Here is a 24,791-nt window from a genome sequence, read left to right as displayed (position 1 = left end):
CACCACTTACTTTTGGGCTGCTGGGAGCTGGGCACAGAGCCAGGGGGCTGGGGGTTGGGAGGGGCAGCAGCACTGGGGTCAGCCAAGGCCACGAGGCCACGGAGCCAGAGTGGAGAAAGGAAGCGAGCGGGGAAAAAACAAAACTCCCCAAGACGAAAAACCCAAACCCGCCAGGCTCCGACGTCAGCCCTGTGCCCGGGGGGCGACGAGCCACCGGCAGAGCCCGGGGCACTGCGGGGAGGCAGGCGGGCAGGAAGGATGCAGCCATCCGGCCGGGGCTGGGACGCTGCCAGGACAGCGATCCAGGGCCAGGGCCGGCGGGTGTTTGCCTCGTGCCGGTGGGGACAAGGGATCAGGGGGGTTGGGTGGTTTGGGACGCTGTGACCTAAAGCTGGGGAGTGGGGTGACCTGTCTCTCGTGTACCTCCCCCATTCCTCTTTGGGTGTACTGTGAGCGTGCCTCAGTTTCCCCAGGTGGTGAGCAGGGCAGTGGGGCTGGGATGGAGGCCCTGCCTTTCTCCCCAGTACGGCCTCTGGGTGTTTGGGGTTTAGATGCTTTTCTTCTGGCTGGAAAGGCTGGAGCCAACCCATAAGCCATGAGACAAGAAGGTGCTGGGTTGAATGGGGTGCAGGGGGCTGCACATTTGGCCACCCCACAGTCACAGCCACCCCCTTCTGTCACCCTGCAGTTGCCACCATCCCAATGTCCATCACCAAGGGTCTCTTGCCCATTAACCTGCAGTGTCACCGCAGAGAGAGGGGTGCAGGAGGGCCAGGGGACCCTGTGCCTGGTCCCAGTCCCCATCGCTGTCCCCATCCCCGGGTAAGCACCCGTCCCCGCGGTCCCCAGGAGATGGCAGTGCTCTGTCATGGGAGATGACTCTGCTCACCCCGGGTCATCGACATCTCCGGGGACATCCCGGCTGTGGGGACAGGCGTCGCTGGCTTCCCTGGCAGGTCCCCATTCTGTCCCCATGCCCGTGAGCCGTGGGTCGGGATGGAAAGCACCCCCGGGGACCTGTGCCTACCCCCGGCACGGGCATCTCAGCCCCACTGATAACTGTGTGAGGGCTCTCTCCTCGGCCAGCAGCCACTGGCACATGCAGAAGGAATGGGGCAGGGGTGCAGAAGGGGGTCCCTGGGTGTCCCCAAACACCCCATGGCTCCCACCTTGGCAGTGCTCGGCTGTGACCCCCCTTGCCCAGACACCCCTGTCACAAAGGACCTCCAGATCCCAAACCCCAAACCCTGCCAGGCAGGGGTGTTCGGGCAGCCCTGGCTGTGGCCTGGTCAAGGGTGCAGGCAAGGCAGTCAGCGGTGCTGGGGGGCCTCCACCTGCCCCATGCCCCCAGAGTGGGTGTCCAGGGCCATGGGACAGCCACTGGCCTGGGACATGGTGACCCCACTAGAGTGCTGGCTGGGAGCAGTGGGAGCTGAATGTCAGGGGCAGTTCCCATCCCCATCACTTGGGATGTCCCTGTCCCCATTGCCTGGGGTAGCCCCCTATCCCCATCACTGGATGTAATTTAGGAGGGTTGGACGTCACCAGAACTCTTGTGTCCCACACCCCTCCCACCCGCCAGTGCCAGCCCTGGGGGTCCCTGGGGACACCCACCCCGGGTACCAGCGCCCTCTCCCTGCTCGGGGCGCTCCCAGCGCGCCCCTCCGGAGGCGCAGCCCCGCAGGGCGCTGGGGGGAAACTGAGGCACGGCGCCTCCGGGGGAGGGGGGGTCCGTCCTCTCCGCCCCCCCCGCCCCGCCGCCGGCCCGGCCCCAGCGCCGCCAGCGGCATTTCCTCCGCCGCGGACCCTCCTCCGAAGGGAGTCGGTTTCCTGCCGCTGCCGCCGCCCGCACTCCGCGCTGGCTCCCGGGGAGCGGCCGCAGGCGGACATGGGCCCCCGCGCCGCCCCGCTCCTGCCGCTGCTCCTGGCGCTGCTCGGCCGCCCGGGTGAGTGGGGATGGGGGGCACCGCGGGACGGCACCCCCGGGATGGGACCGCGGGAAGGGACCCCCGCGACGGGAAAGCGGCGACTCTGGGTCGGTGGCCAAAGGGGTCCCGTCTGTGCCCGCACAGTGTCACCCCCAAAAACCGGCGCGAGAGGAGGTTTTTGGGGACAGCCCCGAGGGTGGCGAGGGACAAACCCACCCCGAATTCCGGGAACACACACAGCACAGCCCGGCCACTCCCTGGGACCCCCCAAAATCCCGGCTGCGTCACCAGGGCACGGAAAGTGTTGAAGACGCTGCTGCCGAGCCCCGGTCAAGGCAATGGCACCCGGGGGTCTGGAGTGGCTTCGGTGGCCTCCCACCACCGTGGGGTGTGGAGGTGTTGACGAAGACCTGGGAGCAAAAAACGGGAAAAACCCTGTAAAGCCTTGCGTGGTATATGGAGATGGAGCTGGAGGGGAGGAATGGGGAAAAATGCTCATGGGATGTGGAAAAGGAGATGGAGGCTTGGTTGCCTCCAGAGCAGCTGGGCCACCCCGAGGTCCCTTCAAAGCTACAGGAGGAATTTCAAGGGGGTCATGCCCAGGGACATCGGAGCTGATGGGGGGCAGGGAGCTGGGTTCCTGGGGACATGGCCTGCTAGCAGAGGGGAGGGGAGCTGGGAAGGCAGCAGCTGCCTGGAGGGGCCGAGGCCAGTGGCACTGCGTGTCCTGGCTGGGTCAGTCCCTCCCAGCCACCTCGGGGGCCAGCGCTCGTGGGTGGCCCCACTGCCAGGCTCAATGCCCACTCTTATTTCACAACCCTGTGATATAAGACAGTCCCTGTTTGGTGAGGCTGTGCCATGTGGGCCATGTCCCCCATAGCTGTGCCATATGGTCCCCATCCTCGTAGATGTACAGTAAGTCCCATGTCCTGTGTAGCTGTGAGGCTCAGTCCCCATCCTATAGCTGTGCCATAGAGTCCCTGTCCTGTTTATATGTGTGATAAGGTCTGTGCTCTCTGTAGCTGTGCCATGTGGTTGCCCATGCTATGTAGATGTGCAATAAGGTCCCTGTCCTCTGTAGCTGTGGGTTCAGTCCTCATCCTATCTCTGTGCCATGTACTCTGCATCCTATGTCATTGTGCCACAGAGGCCTTGTCCTCACTGTCTATGATGTATAGTCCCTATACCACATAGCTGTGCCGTCTGGTCCCCATCCTACACAGCTGTGCAAGATCTGTGCCATACAGTCCATGTCCTTTGTATTTGTACCCTGCAGTCTCCATCCTATATGCCTGTGCCGTACGTGCCCTAGCACGTCTGTGCTATGTGGGCTGAGTCCATATGGTCCCCATCCTGAGTGTCTGTCCCTATGGTCCCTGTCCTGTTTAGCTATGCTGTATGATCCCCATCCTATGTAGCTGTGCTGTACAGTCCCTATCCTACACAGCTATTGTACACTGTCCCTGTCCCACGTAGCTGAGTGGTGCAGTCCTTGTCCTGACTGTGCTATACGGTCCCCAGCTGACATAGCTGTGCCGTACAGTCTCTGTCCTATGTAATGGAGCTATATCGTCCCTGTCATATGTATCTGTGCCTGTCCTGTGTCACTCTGCCGTATAGACCATCTCCTGTGGCCATACCACCTCTAACCTATGCAGCTGTGCTATATGGACCCCATTCTATGTGATTATGCCATATTGTCCCTGTCCTATGTAGCTGTGCTGTGTGGTCCGTGTCCTGCGTAGCTCTGACATTGTCCCTGTCCTGCCTACCTGTGCCACTCACCACATCCTGTCCAGTTGCTGCCTCTCCCTCACAGGGATCCATGGTGCTGGGAGTGCCCACAGTGGACCTGTGCCATGGGACTGGGGTGCCCACAGTGGGTGCAGTGCTGTGGGCACAGACATAGCAGGCTTCCAGAGGTGGGGGACTTTGTGCCCTTCAGCAGGGACCAGCACTGCTCCCCATGGAGTGAGCACGGTGCTGAGTCATCCCTTCCCACCCCTGGGGAGAGGCTTCTCGGCACCCAGCTGACTTAGAGTGGCAGGAATGGTGTGGCTTGCGTCAGAGCCGAAGCCTGGTCCCATCCACCCCTGAGCCCTGATGCCACCTCTGCGTGGTCCAACAGCCAGCAGTGGCTCGGAGGATGACAACTCCCTCTCAAGCTTGCAGCGCAGGGTCCATCCCCGTTCCTGATGGGGCCACCTGGGTCAGATCGTTACACAAGTGCCGAGGCGACACAGCCGGATGCAGAAATGCCAAAGTGGCGCTGCCTATCCCATGGGCATCCTGCGCCACCAGGTCCACCCCTGCCCTGCACCCCACACCCCAGCATTGCTCTCTGCCCAGAGCCTTTCATCTACCAAAAACCCAGGAATTGTGCCCCCAGCTCCGGGGGAGCCACAGTGGGACCATTCCTGCTGCCTGGTCTCAGCTGCGCCGAAGCAAGGGAGAGGGCAGGCGGCTGGAAAAACATAAAGTGGATTTTCTTTCTTTCTTTCTTATAAATTTTTTTTCCCTTTCCTGGAGTACAAAAATAACAGTGCCCTTATCTGATCGCCCCGTCGGCCCAGCTGAGCCCCCTTATCTGATCCTGACATAATGCTGGAGCCCGCTGCCTTCCCCAGGGACAGACAGTGCCCGACTGGCACCGCTGCCCCGCATCCCCCTCCGCTGGCATCCCTGCCCCGTGCCAGGGGCGAGCCCAGCCGTGGCCCCTGGCCCTGCCTGACCTCCCGGCAGGATGCTGCAGGAGGTGTGACGAGCTGCCCTGTCCTCTGCCCAGCAGTGCCGGGGCCGCGCGGCCGTGCCCAGCGCTGTCAGGGCAGGAGTGGAAGGGAAGAGGGACACAGCCTGTGGCGCCCAGATAAGCAGCTGTTTATCTTCCTCCCGATGCTGCCGGCCGCGCGGCCGCCACGCTGGGGGGAGGAAGCGCCGGACAATGAGTGGGCCCATGGCAGCGTCACCGCGAGGGTCTGCGCCGTGACCCTGCCACCATGGTCGGGCCACCCTGGTGGTGAGACGTGGCCTGGGGACACCGTGATGGGCATGACATGGTATGAGCGGTCCTTTGCTGGGTGCCACATCCCAAAACCTCAACAACCTGGAACATCACACTCTTTAACTCCAGTCCCTGTGGGGGTGGCTGGGAGGCCCTGGAGTGGGGTCCAGTGATGTCCCAGTATGGTGGCTGGAGCCACCAGGGATGGGAAAGGATAGGGCAAGAAGAGGTGTTGCTCAGTGGCCTCTTCCAAAGAAAACACAGTGTCTCAGGCACTGTTATCCCAGGGGAAGCCCCCAGCTGTGGCCACAGGGCTCCATACTGCCCAGCCCCCTTTGAGCCCCTGGGGGTGCAGGCAGGTCCTCAGGGGCCAGCTCGAGAACAGCCTGGTCGCAGCAGGGCTGCCTGGGGCAGAGGAAACAGCCGAGGCACGTGGGGATTTACAGGATCAGGCCTTCAAATGGCTGTTTGCACTCAGGATTTCCCTTGGCAGCCGCCGGCCCGGCCCCGCTCGCTCGCGCACCGCCGGGAGCTTCGGGATGGGGCAAAGCTCACGCCTCGGCGCCCGCGGAGGATGAGCTTCACAGCCATTTCCATACCTGCGCTTCCCACTTTCCTGCAGCGGGGGGTGAACGCGGGGGGGCTTCCGCCACCGCCCCAGCGCTCGGGGCGGCCGGGTGCGAGTTTTGGCACACGGCAGTGCCGAGCAGGGACAGCAGATTTTTCCAGCCCGGATCCAAGAGTCATTAACGTGATTGCGGAGGGGGCCGGCGGCGGCGGACGGGCCCTGAGCAGACACGTAGCAGATGGTCCCGGGGGTGCTGTGCTGGCCGTGGGGCCGTGGTGACGCCGGACCGGGGGTCAGGGGCGCGGAGGCAGTGCCGGGGCTGGCGCGGCCACTCAGCCCCCTCCCGCATCGTGTCCCCCGATGTGCTGTCACCCCACATCCGTGCGGCGGGGACTGACGGTCTCTTGTTTTCCGCCCAGACCCCGGGAGAGCCGAGGGCTGTGACCTGCAGCCGGTGACGGGGGAGTCGCCCATCGCCCTCTCCTACACTACCAGCACGGTGCCGCGGGGCTGTGTCAGCAGCGGCTCCCTGGGCACCGACCATGAAGTCCACGTCCTCAGCGTCAAGTGGTCCAAGGTGAGCGAGAGGGGTCTCGGTGCGTCGCCCCGGCACCATCACCTTTCACTGTCACTTCACGCTGTCACCACAGCATTGTCACCCTCTCACTGTCCTCATAGGCAGGGTGTCCCAGCTGTCAAAACTTTCCTCTAAGTAAGGAACAGTGAGAGGATCTGGATTAACCTCTTCCATGGTGCCTTCTGCCAGGCTTCCCCTCCCAGCACAGCCACGGGCATCTCTGCCCCCAATGGGATTTTAAAGACTTCAGGGGCAAATTCTCTAACAGTCCATATGCTCCTGGGGCAGATGTCCTTGTGCTGGACATCCCAGGACACCCTATTTCCCTGGGGAGGTGGCCTGGTTTTGGCTCAGGAGCTTGGCAGAGCCATGTTGACCACACTGAGGAGGAAAGGAGGAATGGAAGGTGGAAAGGAAGGTGGGGTGGAAAGGAGGAAGGGATGGAGGGATAGAGATCGAAGAAGGGATGGAGGCAGGGATAAAGGAATGGAAGGAGGAAGGAGGGATCAAGGAGGCACATCGCTTTAAAGCACCCAACCTATCTGCCAGTGTTGGCATGGCCATGCCAGGGGGCAATAATCCCTTTGTGGGTGCCTTTTGGCAGGGATTGGTGCAGAGCAGTGGCAGGGCTGGCGCTGGTACTGACTGGCGTTGTTGGGTGGGTTTGCACCAGCACGTGGGTTTGCACAGTGGCTCTGCAGCACAGTCCAGCTCCTCTCACTCTGGTTGGGGCCCCACAAACCCAGCACCCGATTTTGGCCCAGCCCTGGGCTGCCCGGCGCCACACTCCCCCCGCCCCCGCCACCTCCCAGTTCTCCCAGTTCTGCTTTTCAGGGCGGGGGTGGGAGCCAGGCCAGGAGGCGCTGGGGAGGGTGGGTTTTGCAAGAGCCCCTCTGCCCCAGCCCCGTGTGACCTGGCCCTGGCATCCTGGATAGGTGCCAGGGCCGGGGCTGCCCCGGGGTTGTCACCAGCGGCGGCAGGGGACACGCACTGATGTCACGGCTGAGGCACCGAGCCCTGCGGCGGGCGGGGGGAGTCGGGCAGGGACGCGGCTCCACTTATAGAAGAATTACTGGAAGCCGCTTTCTATAAGCAGATCCCTACGATGAAAAAAAAAAAAAAAAGAGAAGAAAAAGGAAAAAAATAACCCGAAAGGCGGCGGCGGGAGCGACGAGGCTCCCGCCACTCGCGCAGCCAAACAATGGAGCGCCACAAAACACGCGGCAGGAAAAACAGCCGCCGGCTCCTCCCCAGTGCCCGGGGCCACCCGGGGTCCCCGGCCACCCACAGGGCTATGGCCAGGTCGGGATGCCCAAGGCTTCATCCCGTCATCCCTGTGCCCGGCACCGGCAGCTGCCTACACCCGGCTGGTCCCCAGCTGGTTTTCCCTGCCCGCTGCCTGGCTCAGCACTTTGCGAGCCGTGATTCGGGAGGCAGTTGCCAAACTTAGCGCCTGATGTTTCGACTTCCCCATCCGGATTTCCGGCTGGAGGCCACCAGGCAGTGCTAGCCACAGGGAATGATGTGTGCCAGCACTGTGCCCCCGGCATCCCTGCACACCAGTGTGGCTGCTCCTGAGCCTGGAGTGGCTGCACAGTGCTGGGATAGGGCTGGGAAACCTTCTGGGGGGATGTCATGGTGCCCATGGTGGGGATTCTCTAGTCTTTAGTGGGAGACACCCCGGTACCTACAATGGGGATGCTCCAGTGCCCAGAGTGGAGATTCCCTGGCCCCAGTGTTGGGACACCCCAGTCCTTGATGTGGGGGCATACCAGTCCCCAGTATGAGGATACTCTGGTGTGGGGACATACCAGTTCCCAGTATGAGGATACTCTGGTTGCTGGTATAGGAAAGTCCCAGTCCCCAGTGTGGTGACATGCCACTCTCTAGTGTGGGGACAGCCCAGTCCACAGTGGGCACCCTCGTGCCCAGCGCAGAGATTAGTCAGTCTCTGACTCAAGGATCCCTGGACCCCAGCGTGGGGATACCATCATCCTCGAGGTAGGGATACTCTGGTCCCTTGCTTGGGGAAGCCAGGGGGTGTTTTTCCCCCCCAGTGTGGGTACACATCCATGTGGCATCCCTGCATCCCCCCACCAGCCCCCTGAACCCAACCACAGCTGCCTCCTATCCAAAGTCTCTCCCAGCTGCCTCTGGCTCCAGGGGCAGCCAGGGAGGTGACAGCAGTTGGGGCTTGGTGGCCGCAGTGGTGACATTCTCCTCTTCCCCACAGGCCCCTACTGTCCTGCTGACAGTGTCCATCACACCAGGAGCCGATGCCTGCAGCCGGTCACCGGTGCTCGTCCTCCTCTGCGCCCACTGCTTTGCCAACATCACCTCCCGGTGCCCACACCTGCTCATCCACACCGTGAGTGCCACAGCCCCACACCAGGAGCAATCCCAGGGTGCAGCAGGGCTGGGGCCATCCATGGAGATGTTTAAGGGAGATTTGTGTCCCTCCCATCCCCAGACATGATGCTTGTGGTGCCCCAGGGAGGAGGGGACGCTCCTGGCCACTCCCGGCACTGAGCACAGGGCTGGCCAGGCAGGGAATGACGCACAGGGCTGGAAAAAGCTCCCGTTTCCTCTGGCCGGTGAGAGGAAGGTCAGGGATGGGGTTTGGCTCCAGTGAGCTGAGCCGGGGTCGGGCGCTTTGTTAGCAAAATAAACCTCCTGCTTTGTTTGTGGCTAATAATAAAGTGGGCCGAACCCTCCGCGTGCCGCCGGCCACTCTTGCCACTCCCAGCCCATGTCCCTGAAAACCCCCACTCATCCAGGGTGACCCCCAGCTCAGGCTCCAGGGATGCTCACCTGGTTTAGTTTCACACTTGCATCCTTCACTCTGAGGGGAAAGGTTTTCCTCGCTTTCCCCATGCCAGCCCACACCAGGGAGGGATGAGCCTTGCCCCCTAGCCTGGCTCAGGCTGCCTCTTGGCCCACAGGATGCCCACCTCATCTCAGGGACCACTGCAGAGCCACCCAAGGCCTCTAGTGAGGAGGAGCTGCTGAACTGGGCTCAGTCTACCTACGGGGGCATCACATCCTACAGTGAGCTGCGGGATCCCCGCTGGGTGCAGCTCCGCCTGGGAGAAGGTGCGTGGGGCTGGGGTCTGGCCCTGAGGGTCTGGCACTGGGGGTCTGGAGTGATATTCCTGCTCCGGAAGGCTGACAACACCCCCAAGATGCCATGGGGACTGATGGCCCTGAGCATCTCCCCACCCACTGAGCCTGATTTGGCTTTGTCGATCCCCCCATCTACACAGACGCCAGCAGCCCCTCAAACTGCATCCCCCAGAACCACTTCAATGCCATGCTGCACCTTGAGACTGAGGTCTTCTTCCACGGGGTGAAGAGCTGCTCACACGGGGACACCCAGAGCACCAGGGCTGCTCACATCATCCATCTGCAGCCAGAGCCCAGGTACCGCAGTGCCAGCAATGGGACCCCAGGGGTGGGATATGCTTGGAGATGCTTGGGAAGATGTTGGAGTGTTTCAAAGGCAAAGCCCCACATCTCAAGTTGGATATGGGACCCCTTGGTGTGGAATGCTGATGCTGAGAGGAGGCTCTCGCGGTTTTGCAGCTCCCTGATCACAGAAGTGAACCTGTCCCTCAGCTGTCCCGAGAATCACGTCAGCAACCAGATCCTCATCCTGCAGAGCAGGGCCAACTTGACCTGGTCTCTCTCCTTCAAGAAGTGCAACATCCAGGTCATGGTAGGCTGACTGGGACATGTGTTCCCCCACGACCCCCACCAACAGGTCTGCCAGGGACCCAGGAGATGCCAGTGGCATGGGCAGGGTGGCAGGAGGGCACCTGGGGACATTAGACATGGGGAGATGGCAGCGTCCCTCCTGCAACCCTTCCTAACAAGGACAAACCCAGCTGTCCCATCCCCATTTAGCCCTTCTGTGCTGCCCCCCTTCCCACTGCAGGCCTCTGGGAACTACAAGATCATGACCATCTTTCCGACGCTGTTGCCTGGGGAGCTCCTGCCTGACACGGAGCAGGACCTCATTGCTAAAGCCTTCGAGAAGAACTACAGCACCATCGCCTCCTACTCCGCCATCCCCGCCACCACCCGCATCAGCATGGAGATCCAGGAGAACAGTGAGGCCCCCAGAGCACCAGGGCTGGGAGGGGTGGGGAGTACCACCACCCCCACTCAGCACCCCATCTCCCTGTCCTGCAGAGGCGGCCAAGAAGGTGACTGAGATGATCACCCCCATGACCCGCCTGACCCCCACTCCTGAATTGCAGCCCCACCAGCTGCTGCTCCTGCTCAAGCCCTGGACGTGCACAGATGAAACCATGGAGATCACCATCATCAAGTCCCACCTGAAGGTGACAGGGAAGGAGGGGGGAGGTCCCAGTGTCCACCAACAACACATTTTCCTCCCGGTGCTCGGGATGGGTGGCACGGGGCTGTCCCCAGCCAGTGGGTAACCACCATGTGTTTTTTCCCCAGGTCATCAAGGACTTGGACATTAAGGACATCACACTGAGGGACATCAACTGCCAGGCAGAGAAAAATGCCACCCACTTCATGTTGAAAAGCCCCCTCAGCCACTGTGGCACCTTGCTGGGGGGCAGGGGCTATGCCAACAATGAGGTGAGGAGGGCCCAGCTGGGGGTGCTGCCTCCAGTCCCTCTGATGCCCCATGAAGGCTTCAGTGATGACTGGTGGGGCTTCTCCATGAGGACCTCCTTGCTTTTGCATGGCTGGAAACATCCACGAGATGGAAGGGGGGTGTGGGTGGGGCTCCCACTCCATTCTGTTCCATCCCATCCTATGGTAGGACTGTCTCATCCCATTTCATCTTATCTTACCTCATCCCATCCCATCCCATGGTGGGACCCTCCCATGCCATCCCATCCCATCCAAGCGGGACAATACACCCTGGCAGTGAGGATCACTTGGCTGACCCAACCTTCCTGCCCTTCTCGCAGCTCCTCATCAAGCTGTCCAAGGGCACAGAACTCCAGGACATACGGGTAAGAGCCGGATTTCCCAGCATGCCCAAGGGTGGGAGAAGGGCACTGATGCCACTGCTGTCTGGGTGCTAGTGTGCTGCATGCCGGGGGTGGCCTCAGCACTGTCCCCTCTTGCAGGTGGCCTTCCAGTGCGAGATCCCGCGGGAGCTCTTCCTGCGCCTCTTCCCCACCGCTGCCTTCGAGGTGCCACAGACAGAGCTGGAGGTCAACAAGGAGGCTTTCCTGCAGGTACTGCCGCTGTCCCAGTGCCCAGGCTGGGGGAGTCTAACTGCCCCTGGGCCAGTGACCTTGACTGATGGTGTGCCCCTATTCCCCTCTACCCACGGCAGGCATCCATGATGTGGGACGACCACCCGGCCGACCTGCAGCTGAAGGACTGCTGGCTGGTGGCACCGGGGCGGGAGCCGGTGCTGCTGGTGCAGGGTGGGGAAGCACATGACGTGGGGGTGGCCGTGCTGGAGGGCCCCCCCAGCAGCCACGGGAGGAAGATCTGGCGCTTCCGCTTCACCTATGCTGTTCCCGAGGGCGGACGCATCCCCTTCTCCGCCACCCTCAAATGCAAGGCTGGCTTGCAGGTCAGTGTAACCCCCCCCACCCTGCAATGCCACCACACCAGTCCCAGCCTGGCAGGTTTGTCCCACACCATTGGGTGATGGAGCCCATCTGGGAGCAGCATTCCCTGGTTAAAGAGCCTCGAGGCTCCCAGCCCTGTCCCCTTACTGGGGTGTGCAGATCTCCCCCCACCTCTCACCCCAACCTCCACCTCTGCAGAACAACACCAACTTCGAGAAGGTCCTGGAGGTGACAGTGAAGGATACCTGGCGGCCACCCAACAGTGAGTTTGGGGCAGGGAAGGGGCCAGGGTGGGAATGGGAGTGGGAAGGTGCTGATGGCCTTGTCCTCCCACAGGCCGTGGGCTGGGACTGGCTGCTGTCCTGGGCATCACCTTTGGTGCCTTCCTCATCGGGGCGCTCCTCACCGCTGGGCTCTGGTGCATCTACTCGCGCACCCGTGAGTATCCACCACCCCTGGGGACCCCATGGTGGGACTGGGGGACCACACGTGTGTCCCTTACTGGGTTGCCCATTTTTCCCCCTGGTCAAGACCCCCAGGTGAGCCAGGGACCAGGCTGCTCCATTACCCTCGTCTGTACAGCCCTCCTGGCAATGCCATATAATAACCCTGCTCCAGGTGTCCACAGTTTCCTGGGGTCCCTCCTGCTACCCTGGGGTCCCCTCTGCCACCTGCCCTCCCTCCAGCTCCTGGTGCCACCATGGTCCCCCATGCTCATCTCCATCCCAGGGGCTCAGGGGCCAGTTGGGGAGTGACCCACCAGGGTTTGTGCATGAGGGCTGTAAGGTCCGGTGGGGACAAGCCAAGACCGCCACCACTCGCCCTGAGTGTGGTTTCCCCTTGGTGTTTCCCCCCGGCTCCATGGCGGGCGGTGTGAGCCAGGTCCCATCTCCAAACTGCAGCCGGTTTCCAGCACGGCGCCAGCCTCGGAGAGCAGCAGCACCAACCACAGCATCGGCAGCACCCAGAGCACCCCCTGCTCCACCAGCAGCATGGCCTGACGCCCCCGGGCCCCCCCAAGCCTGCACAGCCCCTGGCCAACGGACTTCGGGACCCACCCCGGTGCCATTAAGCTGATTTTTTGCCCCAAATCTCAGGCCGAGCCCAGAGGGGGCCTCCGTTACTCATTCAGTGAATGCTTTGGCCCCCCGAGGGCAGCCCACGCCGGGGGGGGTGCACCCTGCAACCCCCCTGGGGTCCCCCGCTGCAGGGGGGAGGCAGAAAGAGCAGCTACTGCCAAAGCCTCCCCCAAGGCTCCCCATCAAATGGGGGGGGAAGAAGTGGGTGCCCCCAGGACATGCCCCAGCACTTGGGGTGACCCCTGTGCCCCTCCTGCATCCCCCCAAGAAGGCAACAGGCACCACTGGGAGCAGCAAGAGGTTTATTCAGATGGGGGTGTGCAAGGCTGCTGCCCTCCCACAGGGCGATGGGCAGAACCCACCACACCCCCCCCAGCTCCCCATACAAGTTACAAACTGTTATTAATAATAATAAAAATCTCCCCTATGTTAAATTAGTCTTGCCCTGATGCTGAGCCTCGCCACAGATTGAGGCTCCCACCTACTGCCCCCCCAACCACCCCCTGGGCACTGGGACCCCAGCACAGCCTGGGGTAGCTCCCCCCAGACCCAGGGGACCCCCAGTCAGTCTCACCAAGAGGGGAATGTGGGCCAGGAGCATCCCACACATGGGCAGTGTCCCCGGGAGGGCACAGGCAAAAGGCACTGGGGTGAAAAATGGCTGAGCCGGGGTGGGGCGAGGGTGTCCCATGTGCCCTCCCGGATGCCTCCGACATCATCGGGGGCACAACTGCTGCTTCAAGTAAAACCAAGTGCAAAGCCCAGTCCATCCAGTTACTGGGAGAGCGCAGGGTCAAGCAGCCGCAGGGCCCCCCCCACCAAGTGCAGGCTGCCGGTGACCAGGACACGGACAGCAGCCGCCTCCCGCAGCAGCACGGCCCCGCTGCTGGCAGCAGGGTGGGGGTGAGCCCCCGAGGTGGCAGGGGCTGCCAAATGGGGGTCCCGGCCCTGTGCCACCCACTGCAGCGCCTGGGCCAGGCATGGGAACACGAGGGCTGTGGAGTTGAGAGGTCGCGGGGCTGGGGGCACGAGGAGCAGGGAGCCTCGGGTAGGGGCTGGCTCCAGCAGCCCCCCCACCCGCAGGGGAGCTGGGAGCCAGGGGTCCTGCCCCCCCTTCTCCTCCAGCAGCCGGGTCCACGTCCTCTGGTTCTCCAGGCAGCGGGTCAGGGCATTCTCCAGTGTCACGTTGAAGTTTTGTTGGTCTGGGAGGGATGGGGATGGGGGTCAGAGATTTGGGGGGGTCAGGGAGGGGGTCAGGATTGGGAAGGGGGGCCAGGGGAGACCCCGGCTCCCCAGCACTCACCCGCATTGTTGGCCACTGACTCCTCCGTGAAGTTGGGGCAGAAGACAGCGTAGTCAAAGTGACAGGGCTGGGGGAAGAGGGGGCATCACCACTGCAGGAACCCTCAGGACCCACCTGTGGGACTTCCACTGGGACTAGTCCCACACCAGTGTAGTTACAGGGGCCAGGGCGTGGTGATCCAAGTCCCTTCCCCACACCCAGGACTGTGAGAGCCCTGTGAGGGGAGCTGAGGTGGGATACACCCAGGGACAGCAGGGTGGACAGATGGACAGACAGACAGGGGGCCAGCTCCACCTCGCAGCTCCCTGCTCCCACAGCAAAGCAGGCCCCAGGACAGGCAGAGAGCCCAGGCATCCGGGCACAGAGACCCCCCTGTGCTCCCCCAAACCTCACCAGCAGCAGCTTGAGCAGCGCCGCCGTGTCCCGGTCCCCCGTGGCGTTGAAGAGCAGCACACGCACCTCAGAGCCGCTGCAGGGAGAGAGGGCAGGTGGCCCATGCCCCAGCATCACCACCATGCCCCCCCGGGCATGTGTCCCCCCTCGTGTCCCCTTCTTACTCGTGGAGCTTGTCCTGGTTGAGGGCAGCCTGGCGGAACCAGCGGACACAGGCCTGGATGCTGCTGGTGGTGTGAGCTCCGTCCAGGTACCACGTCACAGGGCCATGGGACAGCACCTGGGTCCGGCCCAGCCACTCTGTGTCCCGCAGGCCTGGGGGGACACAGGGCATGGATGGGACCCCCACACCCTCCCCAGCACCGGTACCCCTGTGGGGATCCAGTGTGGGGCAGACTGTGCCCTCCAGGACACATGGCACTGGTTGGGGTTCAGCATGGCCCTGCCATGTCCCCTGTGACACAGCGAGGGGAATTCCTGGTGTGGCCATACTGCACCTTGGATCATGGCATCGGTGGGGTGGAAGGCAGGCGCCAACGGCACTGGCCTCCCCACCAGCTCAGTGCTTGGTGGCACTTCCTTCAGCTCCCCAAGACCTGGGGGGACAGGCACCCCACTGAGACCCTGGGGGTCATGGCGGGGTCTGCCCCCCATCCCCATCCCCCTGCCTTACCCTGGCAGCCGCGGCGCTGCAGCCACATCCGCGCCAGCTGCAGGGCCAGGGCGGCGTTGGAGCGCTGGTGGGCACCCGCCAGCCCCAGCTGCAGCGCCCGGCAGCCCTCCTCGAACTCGTCCAGCTCCGGGCACAGGTAGAGGGGACACTGCAGGGAGAGAAGGCTGAGCCCCCCGCCTTGGGGTACCCCCAAATCCACATCCCCGCCACCAGCTCACCTTCCGCTCCTGGGCTCGCTCCCTCAGCACCGCCAGCGGCCGCTCCGGCTGCGCCACAGTGAATGCTGGCACGCCAGGCTGTGAAGGATGGGGATGCTCAGGGACACACGGGAGCTCAGAGTCACAGGGGACTACACCCCAAAACCACGAGGAGAGATGACCTGGTCTCCCTACCTTAAAAATGCCCCCCTTCTGCCAGGCAATCTTCTCCATGGTGTCTCCCAGGATGCTGGTGTGGTCGATGCCCAGGGCGGAGACCCCACACACCACCGGTGCCCTGGGGATGCAGCAGAGCAGTGTCCCCACTGTCCCCACCACAGTGGGGACGCCAGGGCCTGGCAGCTCTGGGGAACAGGTTCAGCCACACCAGCTCCTACCTGATGATGTTAGTGCAGTCATAGGCGCCACCAATGCCAACCTCCACCACTGCCAGATCCACCTGGGGACAGGGGGACACTGGAGTCATCACAGGGCCACCAGCACCATAGTCCCCATGGATTCTGGGATGTGGGTGGGGCCAGGTCCCTGTCACCATCCCTTCCAAACCCACACCTGAACACACCTCCCATTTGCTGGGGAACCATCCACCTAGCACAGCATCCCCTGGTTACAGCCACAGCAGCCTGACCCATGCAAGTTCTGCCCCAAGTTGGGGCTGGATCCTATGTTCCCTCCTCCCTGATGTCCCCAACCCATCACAAGCTGGAGGTCACCACCACCACCACCACTTACCTTCTCCTGCAGGAAGACATGGAAGGCCATGACGGTGAGGAAGCGGAAATACGCCGGCATGCTGGCATGCACTGGGTCCTGCCAGGCAGAGTGGGCGTGAGGGGACAGCACAGGGCATCCCCAACCAGAGTGGGGGCACAGAGCCCCAGGAGGGGGGACCCAAGGGAAGAACCACCCCCATAAGCCCTGCTGCCCCTACCTTGGTCTGCTCCAGGCGGTTGTAGACCAGCCAGAAGTACTTGTTGAAGAGGTCCTTGCTGATGGGCTGCCCATTGATGCGGATCCGCTCGCGCACCTGCACCAGGTGAGGGGAGCTGGGGGGGGGTGCAGAGCAGGGGGAATGGTCAGGCACAGCACCACCAGCCCCCCAAAACCCTCCTGACCCCCCTGCCCACCTGTAAAAGCCTGTCTTCAGCCCGTAGTTGCGGAGGATGCACTCGGTGAAGGCGCAGGCTGAGCCCTGAGGAGAGGGTGGCGTTAAAGCCCCCTGTGCCTGGGCAGGGGCAAGCAGAGCCACAGAGCCAGCAGCTCCCCCTCATGCCTCCAGTCCCCCGCAGCACCACCCACCCGGCTCACCTTGCCCTTCGTCCCCGTGACGTGTATGATGTTCAGTCGATCCAGGTCCTCGACCTGTAAGAGTTCAACCACCCTGTGAGAGCCCCGCAGCTGCCAGTGCCGAGCAGGGTGGCACCGCTGACGGGACAGGGGGACAGGGACGGGGACCCCCCTTTCACCTTCAGCCCACTCCTCTCCAAAAAGCCCTGCATGGCTTCCAGCTGGGCCTGGGGGTCGCCACGCTCCCGCTTCACCTGTTCCAGGTCGCTGGCATTGGTCTGCAGGGTGTTGAGCATCCGGACTGCATCCTAGAAAGACCCCCGTGGTGGTCAGGATGGTGCCCAGCACCACCCACCCTGCCTGCCCCAAGCCCACCACACTCTAACCCACCCCATCGGGCTCGGTCCCCTCAGTGGTGCCCGTGGCCACCCACACCGGCAGCATCTCTGCCATGGCGCCGCGGGGCCGAGCCGGCAGCGCCAGAGCCTGTCACGGGGACAGGCTACTTATGAGCAGGGGTTGCCCGTCCCTCCCCAGGCGCCCCTTGGCCCCGCGGTGGGGGCACAGGGCAGGCCAGCGCCCGGCACCCGCTGCTGCTCAGTGGGACAAGGTCGCCGGCGGGAGCGGGCAGCGCTCCAGTGCACACCCGATGTTTAACGAGCGGCACTAACGAAGCAGCCGCGCTGTTGAAGCAGGAGCGCTGCACCTGCACGGCGCACGTGGGACAAGAGCCCACCAAACACGCTGGTTCGGGACGTGCGGCTGGCGCTGCACCGGGGGCCTGGCATGGGCCCAGCACATGTTCCTAACGTGGGGACACCCCACCCAGGCAGCTGGACCTTGGCCCGTCAAACAGCGGCAACTGGCACCGGCGGCGCTCCCAGCCCCAGGGAGCGCGGGGCAGGACCGCTCCCGCCTGCCCGGGGGGGCACGCCGGGGGACTGCCATCGTGCCCACGACGCCTGGAGCGGCCGCGTGGCACCGGGACACACCGCAACTGCCGGAGCGGCTCCCGCCGCAGGCCGGGGTCACCCGCCGCTGCCACGGGGCGAGGCGGTTTGCGGGGTGCCCCGAGCGGAAAGCGGGGACACTCGGCCCAGGGTTGCGGGACATGGCAGAGGGTGCGGGATGGGAGGGGAGCCGCCGCCCGTGGTACCGGACCCGCATCGCTGTCCGGGGCCCTGGGACCCGCCCCCCGCCCCCCGTGCGCGCTCCCGGCGGCAGTACCTGGTAGTCCGTGGCGGGGGCGCGCGCGGGGCGCGTGCCGAAGCGGCGCCCCCCGGCCCGCAGCGCCACGCGCAGCGCGCGCAAGCCCCGCGCCACCATCCCCGCGCCCGCGCGCGCCGCCGCCGGAGGGGGGGGGGAGAGGGGGAGGCGGGACCGCACCGCACCCCCCCCGCCATCTTTGGGCCGGGCAGCGCGCGCCACGTCAGGGCAAGGGAAGGGGCGGGGGAGGAGCCATCTTTGCGAAGGGCAGCGGGGCGGCGCCCCCTCCGCGACCACCGCGGGAGGGGGATCCCGGCCGACCCCTCGGGACAGGAGAGGACGAGGATGAGGATGCAGCACCAGACGCAACGCCACGCGAGGTCGCTTAGTCCGCCAGCACAGGGATGTGGCCCTGAAGCCCGTACGCCCAGCCGGGGCACAGGGATCCCCGGACCCCGCAGCCCTCGCCTGGGGCCAGCAGAGCCCCCGGGCTGCTCCAGCAGTGCCAGTTAATCCACTGCAGCGCTGCCTGCGCTGACCCCCCCCCCCCCCAGTACCGGGGTTTCAGGGTGTCCGACCCTGCATCTGCCCTCGGCAGTAACAGGGGCTGTCGTGCAGCACTCCCGCTGCTGTCTCCGGATGGGCAGCAGAGCAACACGAGCTTCAAACCAGCTGTTTGGGACAGGACAGTGTTTATCCACAACGACACAAATCAACTGGCTTATTGCTTGTAACCAACTTGCCTTTCCAAAGAAACAGATCCCCCCCAACCAGACACTGTTTCAGAGCCCAGAGCCGAGACGGAGTTACCTTGTACAAGTCTTCTATTATCCACACTTTTTATCCTGAGGCCTTATGCTACCCACGTGGCTTTTGCCAATGGTCATTAACAGACAAGTTAACAAGTGCCAAATGTTGTCACTCGTGGCACATCACACACATTGAGTCTAGGGATCCCTGGGGCTCAGCAAGAAGGTGGCCAGCTACAGCTCACAGCCATGGGAGACACTGCAGGGAGCACTGCGGAGGAGCACTGGCTCTGGATGAGTTGGAAGCAATCAAGCTCTGGCATAAGGTGCGCACGGGTGGTCAGTGTGTGCACAGGCAACTCCAGTAGGATGGCAGGTCTCACCCCAGGCCAGGTCAGCACTCACAACTCCCTCCCCCATCCCAACTCCTGCCCAACCAGGGCTGCAGGGAATCAGGGTGGGTGTGTCCCCCAGGACTCCCGATTGTGATTTACAATGAAGAAAGTATAGATGCCACATGCTGTTACAGAGACCAATGATTCCCACTGCAAATCCGGGCTATATGGAGCACTCAGCTCTGCCAGCCACCCCCCTGGTTTTCCAAGTAAGCCCCTTTCCAGGCTAGATCTCAGCCTGCAGTGAGAGCAAGTCATGCTGTCTAGAGCGACTGCCTTCCCCAGGACACCTCTGATGACTCAGAAGCACCTGCCTCATCCTACATCAAAGATTCAGTGCTCAAAAGTTACTCCATGCAGGAGCTACAACCAATCAAGAAAGCTGAGATCTCCAAGCAGGGCCCAGCTTAGTCCAGGGCAGCTAATCCCAGTCTTGCTGGTCCCAGCACCATTTGCCAAGAGCCCCAGCATGGACAGAGACTCTTTATCCATCACCAGATCCATGACAATTGATCTGAAAGTTTAATGTAACCAATACAGACAGTTGCAGAGGGTGGGGAACACAGGTTCTGAGGCAAAACTGCAGGGAAACACCGTGGAGCTCACAGGTGCCACCTCCCCAGTCACGCAGCTCCGCGGTGGCTGAGAGGAGACGGCTGGGCTCTGCCAGCGCCATCAGTCACTTCACCTTGAAAAAAGTCCTTTCCTAGACAAAAAGACCTCGCTGGGACATCCCAGAGAAGCCCAGCCAGGGCCTTGCTGGGTGTCAAAACACCCTGTCAAACTCAGTCTGGTTGGTGGCCGTCGGGTTCCTGCCTTGGTTCGCCGGCTGCTGGGGCATGTGCCCACCCCTCCTGCGCGGCGGGGCCAGGTACTCGAACATGGACTGGTTGTGGGTGGACAGCATGTTTTTGAGGTCCGAGGGCATGGGGTCCGACCAGAAGAAGTCGTGGTTCAGCGCGTCGTCGCTGTCGATGCGCTGGGCGGGGTCCAGCACCAGCAGCTTGTCAATGAGGTCGAGGGCATAGGGGTCCTTGACGTAGGCCTTGAGCCGGTCCTTCACCTTCCGCTTCTGCCCCTTGGGCAGGTCCAGCTTCTCGTACAGCTCGTACTTATCCACGTTGGGCCACACCTGGGAAGGGGCAGGAAAGGGGGTTGACAAGAAATAATTACCAAAAGCACAAGCCATTTTTTATTCAAACACCCTCAGGCAAACCAGGGTGAGGTCTGAAATAACAACTCTATTTTATAACTTCCAAGCCAGCAGACCTTGTTCCCACAGCAACAAGGAGGCATTAAAGGGTGCTCTAACGCCTGGAGACATGTGGACAAGTCAGGACAGGGCCTTCTGGTGTGGAAACAGCATGCAGGATGCTCCAGGATTTCTGGCTCTCCCACAAAACAACTACTAGAGAGCATGGCTACCACAGACAGAAAGATAAGGTGACAAAACTGATTGCTACACAATCACCCGGATGTGGCACCTTTTATCCTTAGAAAGCAAAGCTGCAATCACTAGCATTTATCTCAACCCTGATCTGGCAGAGAATACAGTAGGTGGCAAAGAAAGCGCCTTCAATGTATGTACATAATGAATGTGACTGCAGGGTCAGGACTCTGCAGCTGCCGGCACAACATTCCACAGATCCCAGCCCGGGCTGGGATCCCTCAGCTCGCTCCCCACAAGAGGGCAGGACGAGCTGCTGATAAAGGAGGAGCTGAGAAAGGACCGGGCCCAGCGCTCCCCCCAAGGCTGAGACGATACCACAAATCACAAGCCAGAATTCAAGAGGCTTTTCAAGGTGACCAGTGCAAAATACCAGAGACAAACCTCTCAACAGAAAAAAGACCCCACCCTTCTTTAAGCAGAAATTGAGTATGTTTGTCTGAGAGACAACCCCCAAACACAGAAGCCTAGAAGACTCTCCAGCCTCCCTACCAGCTGCAGGCACCTTCCAGTGCTGCTGGGAGCACACAGCAGCCAGCACACAGGGCAGGGAAGAGCCCAGGAGTGCCTGGCCCCACACCCTGCTCACACTCCTCACACTCTCCACACCACATCCCCGCTCCCGCCCTTACCTCCGGGGTGATGGATCCGCAGAGCTGGCTGATGAGGGTGAGCTGGTGCTGCTCCGTGTTGCCCTGCATGATGGGGCTGCGGGTCCACATCTCTGCCATGATGCAGCCTGCGCCCCAGAGGTCAATGGGGGGACCGTAGTCCCGCTCCCCTAAACGGAGATGCCGAGTTAGTCTCCCAGAGGGACGAGGAGGGATGAGAAGCCAGCAGAGCCCACCACCTCCTACCTAGGAGCAGCTCGGGAGGCCGGTACCACAGGGTCACCACCCGGTTGGTGTAGCGGTTGGGCTGGCTGTTCTTGGCCAGGCTGAAGGCTCGAGCCAGCCCAAAGTCCGCCAGCTTCAGGACTCCGTCCCGCGTGATCAGGACGTTCGCAGCTTTCATGTCTCGGTGCAAGATCTGTACAAGGACAGACATTGAAGGGTTAAGATATCAGAGTGCCCTCCTTGGGTGCCTGCTGCCAGCAGGATGCTCAGACTGAAGAGGTGAAATACAAGGATTTCCCTCCAGCCTGTGCTCAGACAACTGCTACTTGGAAAGCCGCAGAGAGCAGGGTGGCCTCTGAGCACAGCACGGATCTGGCCCATTACCTTGTTCCTGTGGATGTAGTAAAGTCCATTCAGCAGCATCTGCATAACTTTCTTGATCTCTGAGAGCGTGAACTTGACATGGGCATTGCTGAGGAGGCCGGCCAGGTCATGCTCACAGAAGTCAAACACAAGGTAGATGCTGCCCTTGCAGCGGTTGTATGGAGAGGCTGTGGGAGAGACACGGAGGTTCTGTCAGTGAGGGGCATGGAATAAATCACAGAATATCCACAGCTGGAAGGGATTCAGAAGGATCCAACTCGTGGGACCCTTAACCCTGTCACAGCTCATCCCACCACCCTGCAGCTCATACAACACTTGCTAGACAGAACCTCAGGGCATGGGAATGCAGAGAACCAGAGAGCCTGCAGGTCCTTTGTAAAGAGGCACTAAGCAAAAACAGCAACACAAGAACAGGAGATGAGGGTTGGCACAGGCAAGGAAAGGGCATGAAAACATTTGAAAGCTTCATTTCATGCTGCTCTGTGCACAATAACGGCTGTGGGGTTTCCTCCCTGTGAGCTGTGGCTGCCAGCCAAGCACCATCGCCGATGGCATCAGCGATAGAGGCATCCACAGACAGCCCTGGGAAACGTGCACTAACAAGGAAAACCTGCCCAATCTCAACATTAGAAAGTGAGGCTTTTTGCAACCTCAAACAGCATCCACAAAAACAGACCACTCTGGATCAAACCAATTTAAAACTCCAACTGCAATTTAAAGTCTGTTATAGGAAACCTCAAATGAAGTAATCGATTTCAATCTTGTTCCTAGAGCACACACGCAGAATGTTATTTAAAAGAAAGGCTGATTTTCATCAGCTGTAATCAGCAAAACCTGCTGATAAGCAGCTCCAACCAGAAAAGCTCAGTCCCCACAAAAGCACAGTGCTCTCCTCTCCAGCCAGGAGAGTACATGCTACACTGGGTTTGCAGTTCCTGACACAGATACAGCCCCAAATGCCCCTTTCCAAGGTAAAAAGAGAAAAGTCTGAAATTTAAGAACAGTAAATGCAACCTTTCTACTTTACTGTAAACTGAGGTCAAGGTAGATTTGCACGAAAACTGGAATTCAAACAAAACAAAACTGAAACACAAACTACTGACAAGTCCACAAAAATATTTACCTTTGCTGTGCCAGACGCCCAATCGTCACAGCTCATTTAATCACACAGTGAATTAAAAATTAACTTGTTATTGGTGTTTTTACTCATACCTATTCAGACAACAATCCACACAGTTCTGGAGTAACTTCAATTTCCCAGTCCTAGGCCAGTCCAGTGATTGGACTTTTCAAACAACACCATCACCAGGGATCTGCCAGTTTCATTTTTATTTGTCATGACTGGAGGGAAGGCAGGCTGTAACAGCAGCTGTCACTTTCCAAAGTATTTTTCCAGTATAAATCCATGTAAGGGAATGATATATAAACTCTAGTGAATGTTTTAAAGCAATTTCACTGAAAACAGAGCCAGGCCAGGTGTGCTGAGCCTGCCAAGCACCCATCAGTGGGGGAACATGGCATGAGGTGGGAGTGAGCCGTTACCCCCCATCACAGGCAGCAACAAGCTCAGTTAGACAACCCCAGTCCCAACACGAGACACCAGCCTGCTCAGCAGGGCTGAAAAAAAGCCATCAGCAACACAAGAGAGACACTGCAAAGTACCTTTGGTCCTGCAGATTTCTATGAGGTTCACCACGTTCTCGTGTTTGAGCAGCTGCAGGATTTTAATCTCTCGCAAGGCTGTGATGGGAAACTAGGAGAGAGAAACGGAGGACAGGGATTAGAGATTCACCCCCCAGTCCAGGCCTTCCCTAACACAGCCCAGCCATGCTCCCACACTTACCCCCTCCTTCTCATTTTCCATCAACACCTTTTTCAGTGCTACTTTCTTGCCTGTCTGACGATGTTTGGCTTTGAAAACTTCCCTGTAAAAACAGAAACAAATCCGTGAGAGGCACGAGGAAAAAAAAGAGAAGGAGCCAGGTGCTCCTAACCAGGAACAAAAACAAACAAGACACTGAAGTACCAGACAGAAAGCTCCGAGCTGAGCCACCACCCAACCCAGCCACATCCCCCTCAGGCCAGTGGCCCCCAGGACTGGCTGAGCCAAGAGACAGCCAAGAGCTCCTGCAGCCTGACAAGGATTTTGGGTAAAGCAGCACATTTTGAGCCAAGATGTAGATTTGGGGTAAAAAGTTCCACATTTGGGGCAAAAGGTTGAACATCTGGGGCAAAAAGCTGTAATTTCGAGCCAAGTTGCACATTTTGAGCCAAGTTACAGGTCCCCACCCAAGCTGTCTCCAAGATAAGCTCTGCTCTGCGTGAGCGGGGCCTCAAGGTGGGAAAAAGAGGTCTCATGAGCCAGGGTGGTTCTCTGGAGCCAGAGAAGTGACCGAGGAAAGGGACACCCGAGCAGGGCGAACCAGGGCCTGGCGCGGGCGGGCCGCGGAGCCGGGCCCGGGCTGTGGGCCTGAGACCGGGGGGGGGGGAGCCAGGGAGGGCCGTGGCCGGTGGGGCACTCACCCGAAAGTGCCCTGCCCGATCTTGGCGAGCTTCTCGTACTTGGAGACCTCGTCGCAGAAGGGGCACTCGACCATGTCGTACTGCTTGGCCATGGCGGCCGCGCCGTTGCCACAGCACCGCGGCCCGCCTGTTCCGCCACGTGACCCGACAGCGCGGCCACGTGACCCGCCCCGCTGCCGCGCGGGGCATCCTGGGAGTTGTAGTCCGCAGTGGCGCCCGCCATGTTGTCCCCGCTGTCACCCGCTCCCCTCCGCGTTGCCCGAAAGAGTGTTTTTGTGCCCCCCACTTGTGCTTAAACGCGTCAGAGGTTAAGCAGAACTTCTGCTCCTGCACCCCGATGCTGTGGCATGGGGAAGCCGTGGCCAGGGCGGGAGGACACTGGGGGGCTGGTGGGAGGGGCCCCCGAGTTCCTGCCCCTGTGCCCAGATGGGGACAATCCCTCCGGCTATGCCGTGTTCAGGTGCAGGACGAACTGGAGGTTCTGTCTGGGGCTGTTTGAAACTGATCCCCAAGGTGGAGAGTGCAGGGAGACAAGGATAGAGCACTAGCAGGGATGGCTGGTGACGTCCCATCCATGGGAACAACCAGCTCCCTGGGAATGGGGGACAACACGGACACCAGATCCCTGCCAAGGCCAGGCCACCTTGTCCTGCATGG

At 61.3% G+C, this 24,791-nt stretch overlaps 3 protein-coding genes across 7 annotated transcripts; 1 reads left to right on the top strand and 2 right to left on the bottom strand.

Moving 5' to 3' along the window:
* Positions 1-1,799: 1,799 nt before the first annotated feature.
* ENG (endoglin) lies at positions 1,800-13,154 on the top strand. Its single transcript, XM_064677055.1, has 15 exons — positions 1,800-1,946; positions 5,917-6,074; positions 8,308-8,442; positions 9,017-9,167; positions 9,338-9,494; positions 9,657-9,789; positions 10,009-10,183; positions 10,266-10,417; positions 10,542-10,685; positions 11,024-11,068; positions 11,186-11,296; positions 11,398-11,643; positions 11,840-11,903; positions 11,978-12,079; positions 12,524-13,154. Exons 1-15 carry the CDS (start codon positions 1,889-1,891, stop codon positions 12,640-12,642), a joined length of 1,950 nt encoding a protein of 649 aa, XP_064533125.1. The 5' UTR covers positions 1,800-1,888; the 3' UTR covers positions 12,643-13,154.
* FPGS (folylpolyglutamate synthase) lies at positions 13,006-17,960 on the bottom strand. 5 transcript variants are annotated; one of them, XM_064677051.1, is made up of 15 exons: positions 17,822-17,960; positions 16,774-16,902; positions 16,616-16,669; positions 16,435-16,499; positions 16,239-16,353; positions 16,040-16,117; positions 15,685-15,746; positions 15,482-15,584; positions 15,308-15,385; positions 15,090-15,237; positions 14,914-15,012; positions 14,581-14,731; positions 14,417-14,492; positions 14,024-14,090; positions 13,006-13,922 (listed from the first exon to the last, which is right to left on the bottom strand). In XM_064677051.1, the coding sequence occupies exons 1-15, from the start codon at positions 17,918-17,920 to the stop codon at positions 13,495-13,497; spliced, it is 1,752 nt and encodes a 583-aa protein (XP_064533121.1). In that variant the 5' UTR covers positions 17,921-17,960; the 3' UTR covers positions 13,006-13,494. The 5 variants fall into 5 exon arrangements, with proteins under 5 accessions (XP_064533121.1, XP_064533120.1, XP_064533119.1 ...); XM_064677050.1 differs by lacking the exon at positions 17,822-17,960 and adding an exon at positions 17,587-17,605; XM_064677049.1 differs by lacking the exon at positions 17,822-17,960 and adding an exon at positions 17,434-17,538.
* Positions 17,961-19,447: 1,487 nt separating this feature from the next.
* On the bottom strand, positions 19,448-24,282 carry CDK9 (cyclin dependent kinase 9). Its single transcript, XM_064677056.1, has 7 exons — positions 24,135-24,282; positions 23,455-23,536; positions 23,274-23,364; positions 21,612-21,778; positions 21,249-21,420; positions 21,024-21,172; positions 19,448-20,076 (listed from the first exon to the last, which is right to left on the bottom strand). The coding sequence occupies exons 1-7, from the start codon at positions 24,224-24,226 to the stop codon at positions 19,711-19,713; spliced, it is 1,119 nt and encodes a 372-aa protein (XP_064533126.1). The 5' UTR covers positions 24,227-24,282; the 3' UTR covers positions 19,448-19,710.
* Positions 24,283-24,791: the final 509 nt, after the last annotated feature.

Source organism: Pseudopipra pipra, chromosome 20 (genome assembly GCF_036250125.1).
Source record: "Pseudopipra pipra isolate bDixPip1 chromosome 20, bDixPip1.hap1, whole genome shotgun sequence".
Taxonomy (NCBI): Eukaryota; Metazoa; Chordata; class Aves; order Passeriformes; family Pipridae; genus Pseudopipra; species Pseudopipra pipra.
The sequence above is the reverse complement of the archived record's forward strand: the minus strand, read 5'-3'. Positions and strand labels throughout refer to the sequence as shown.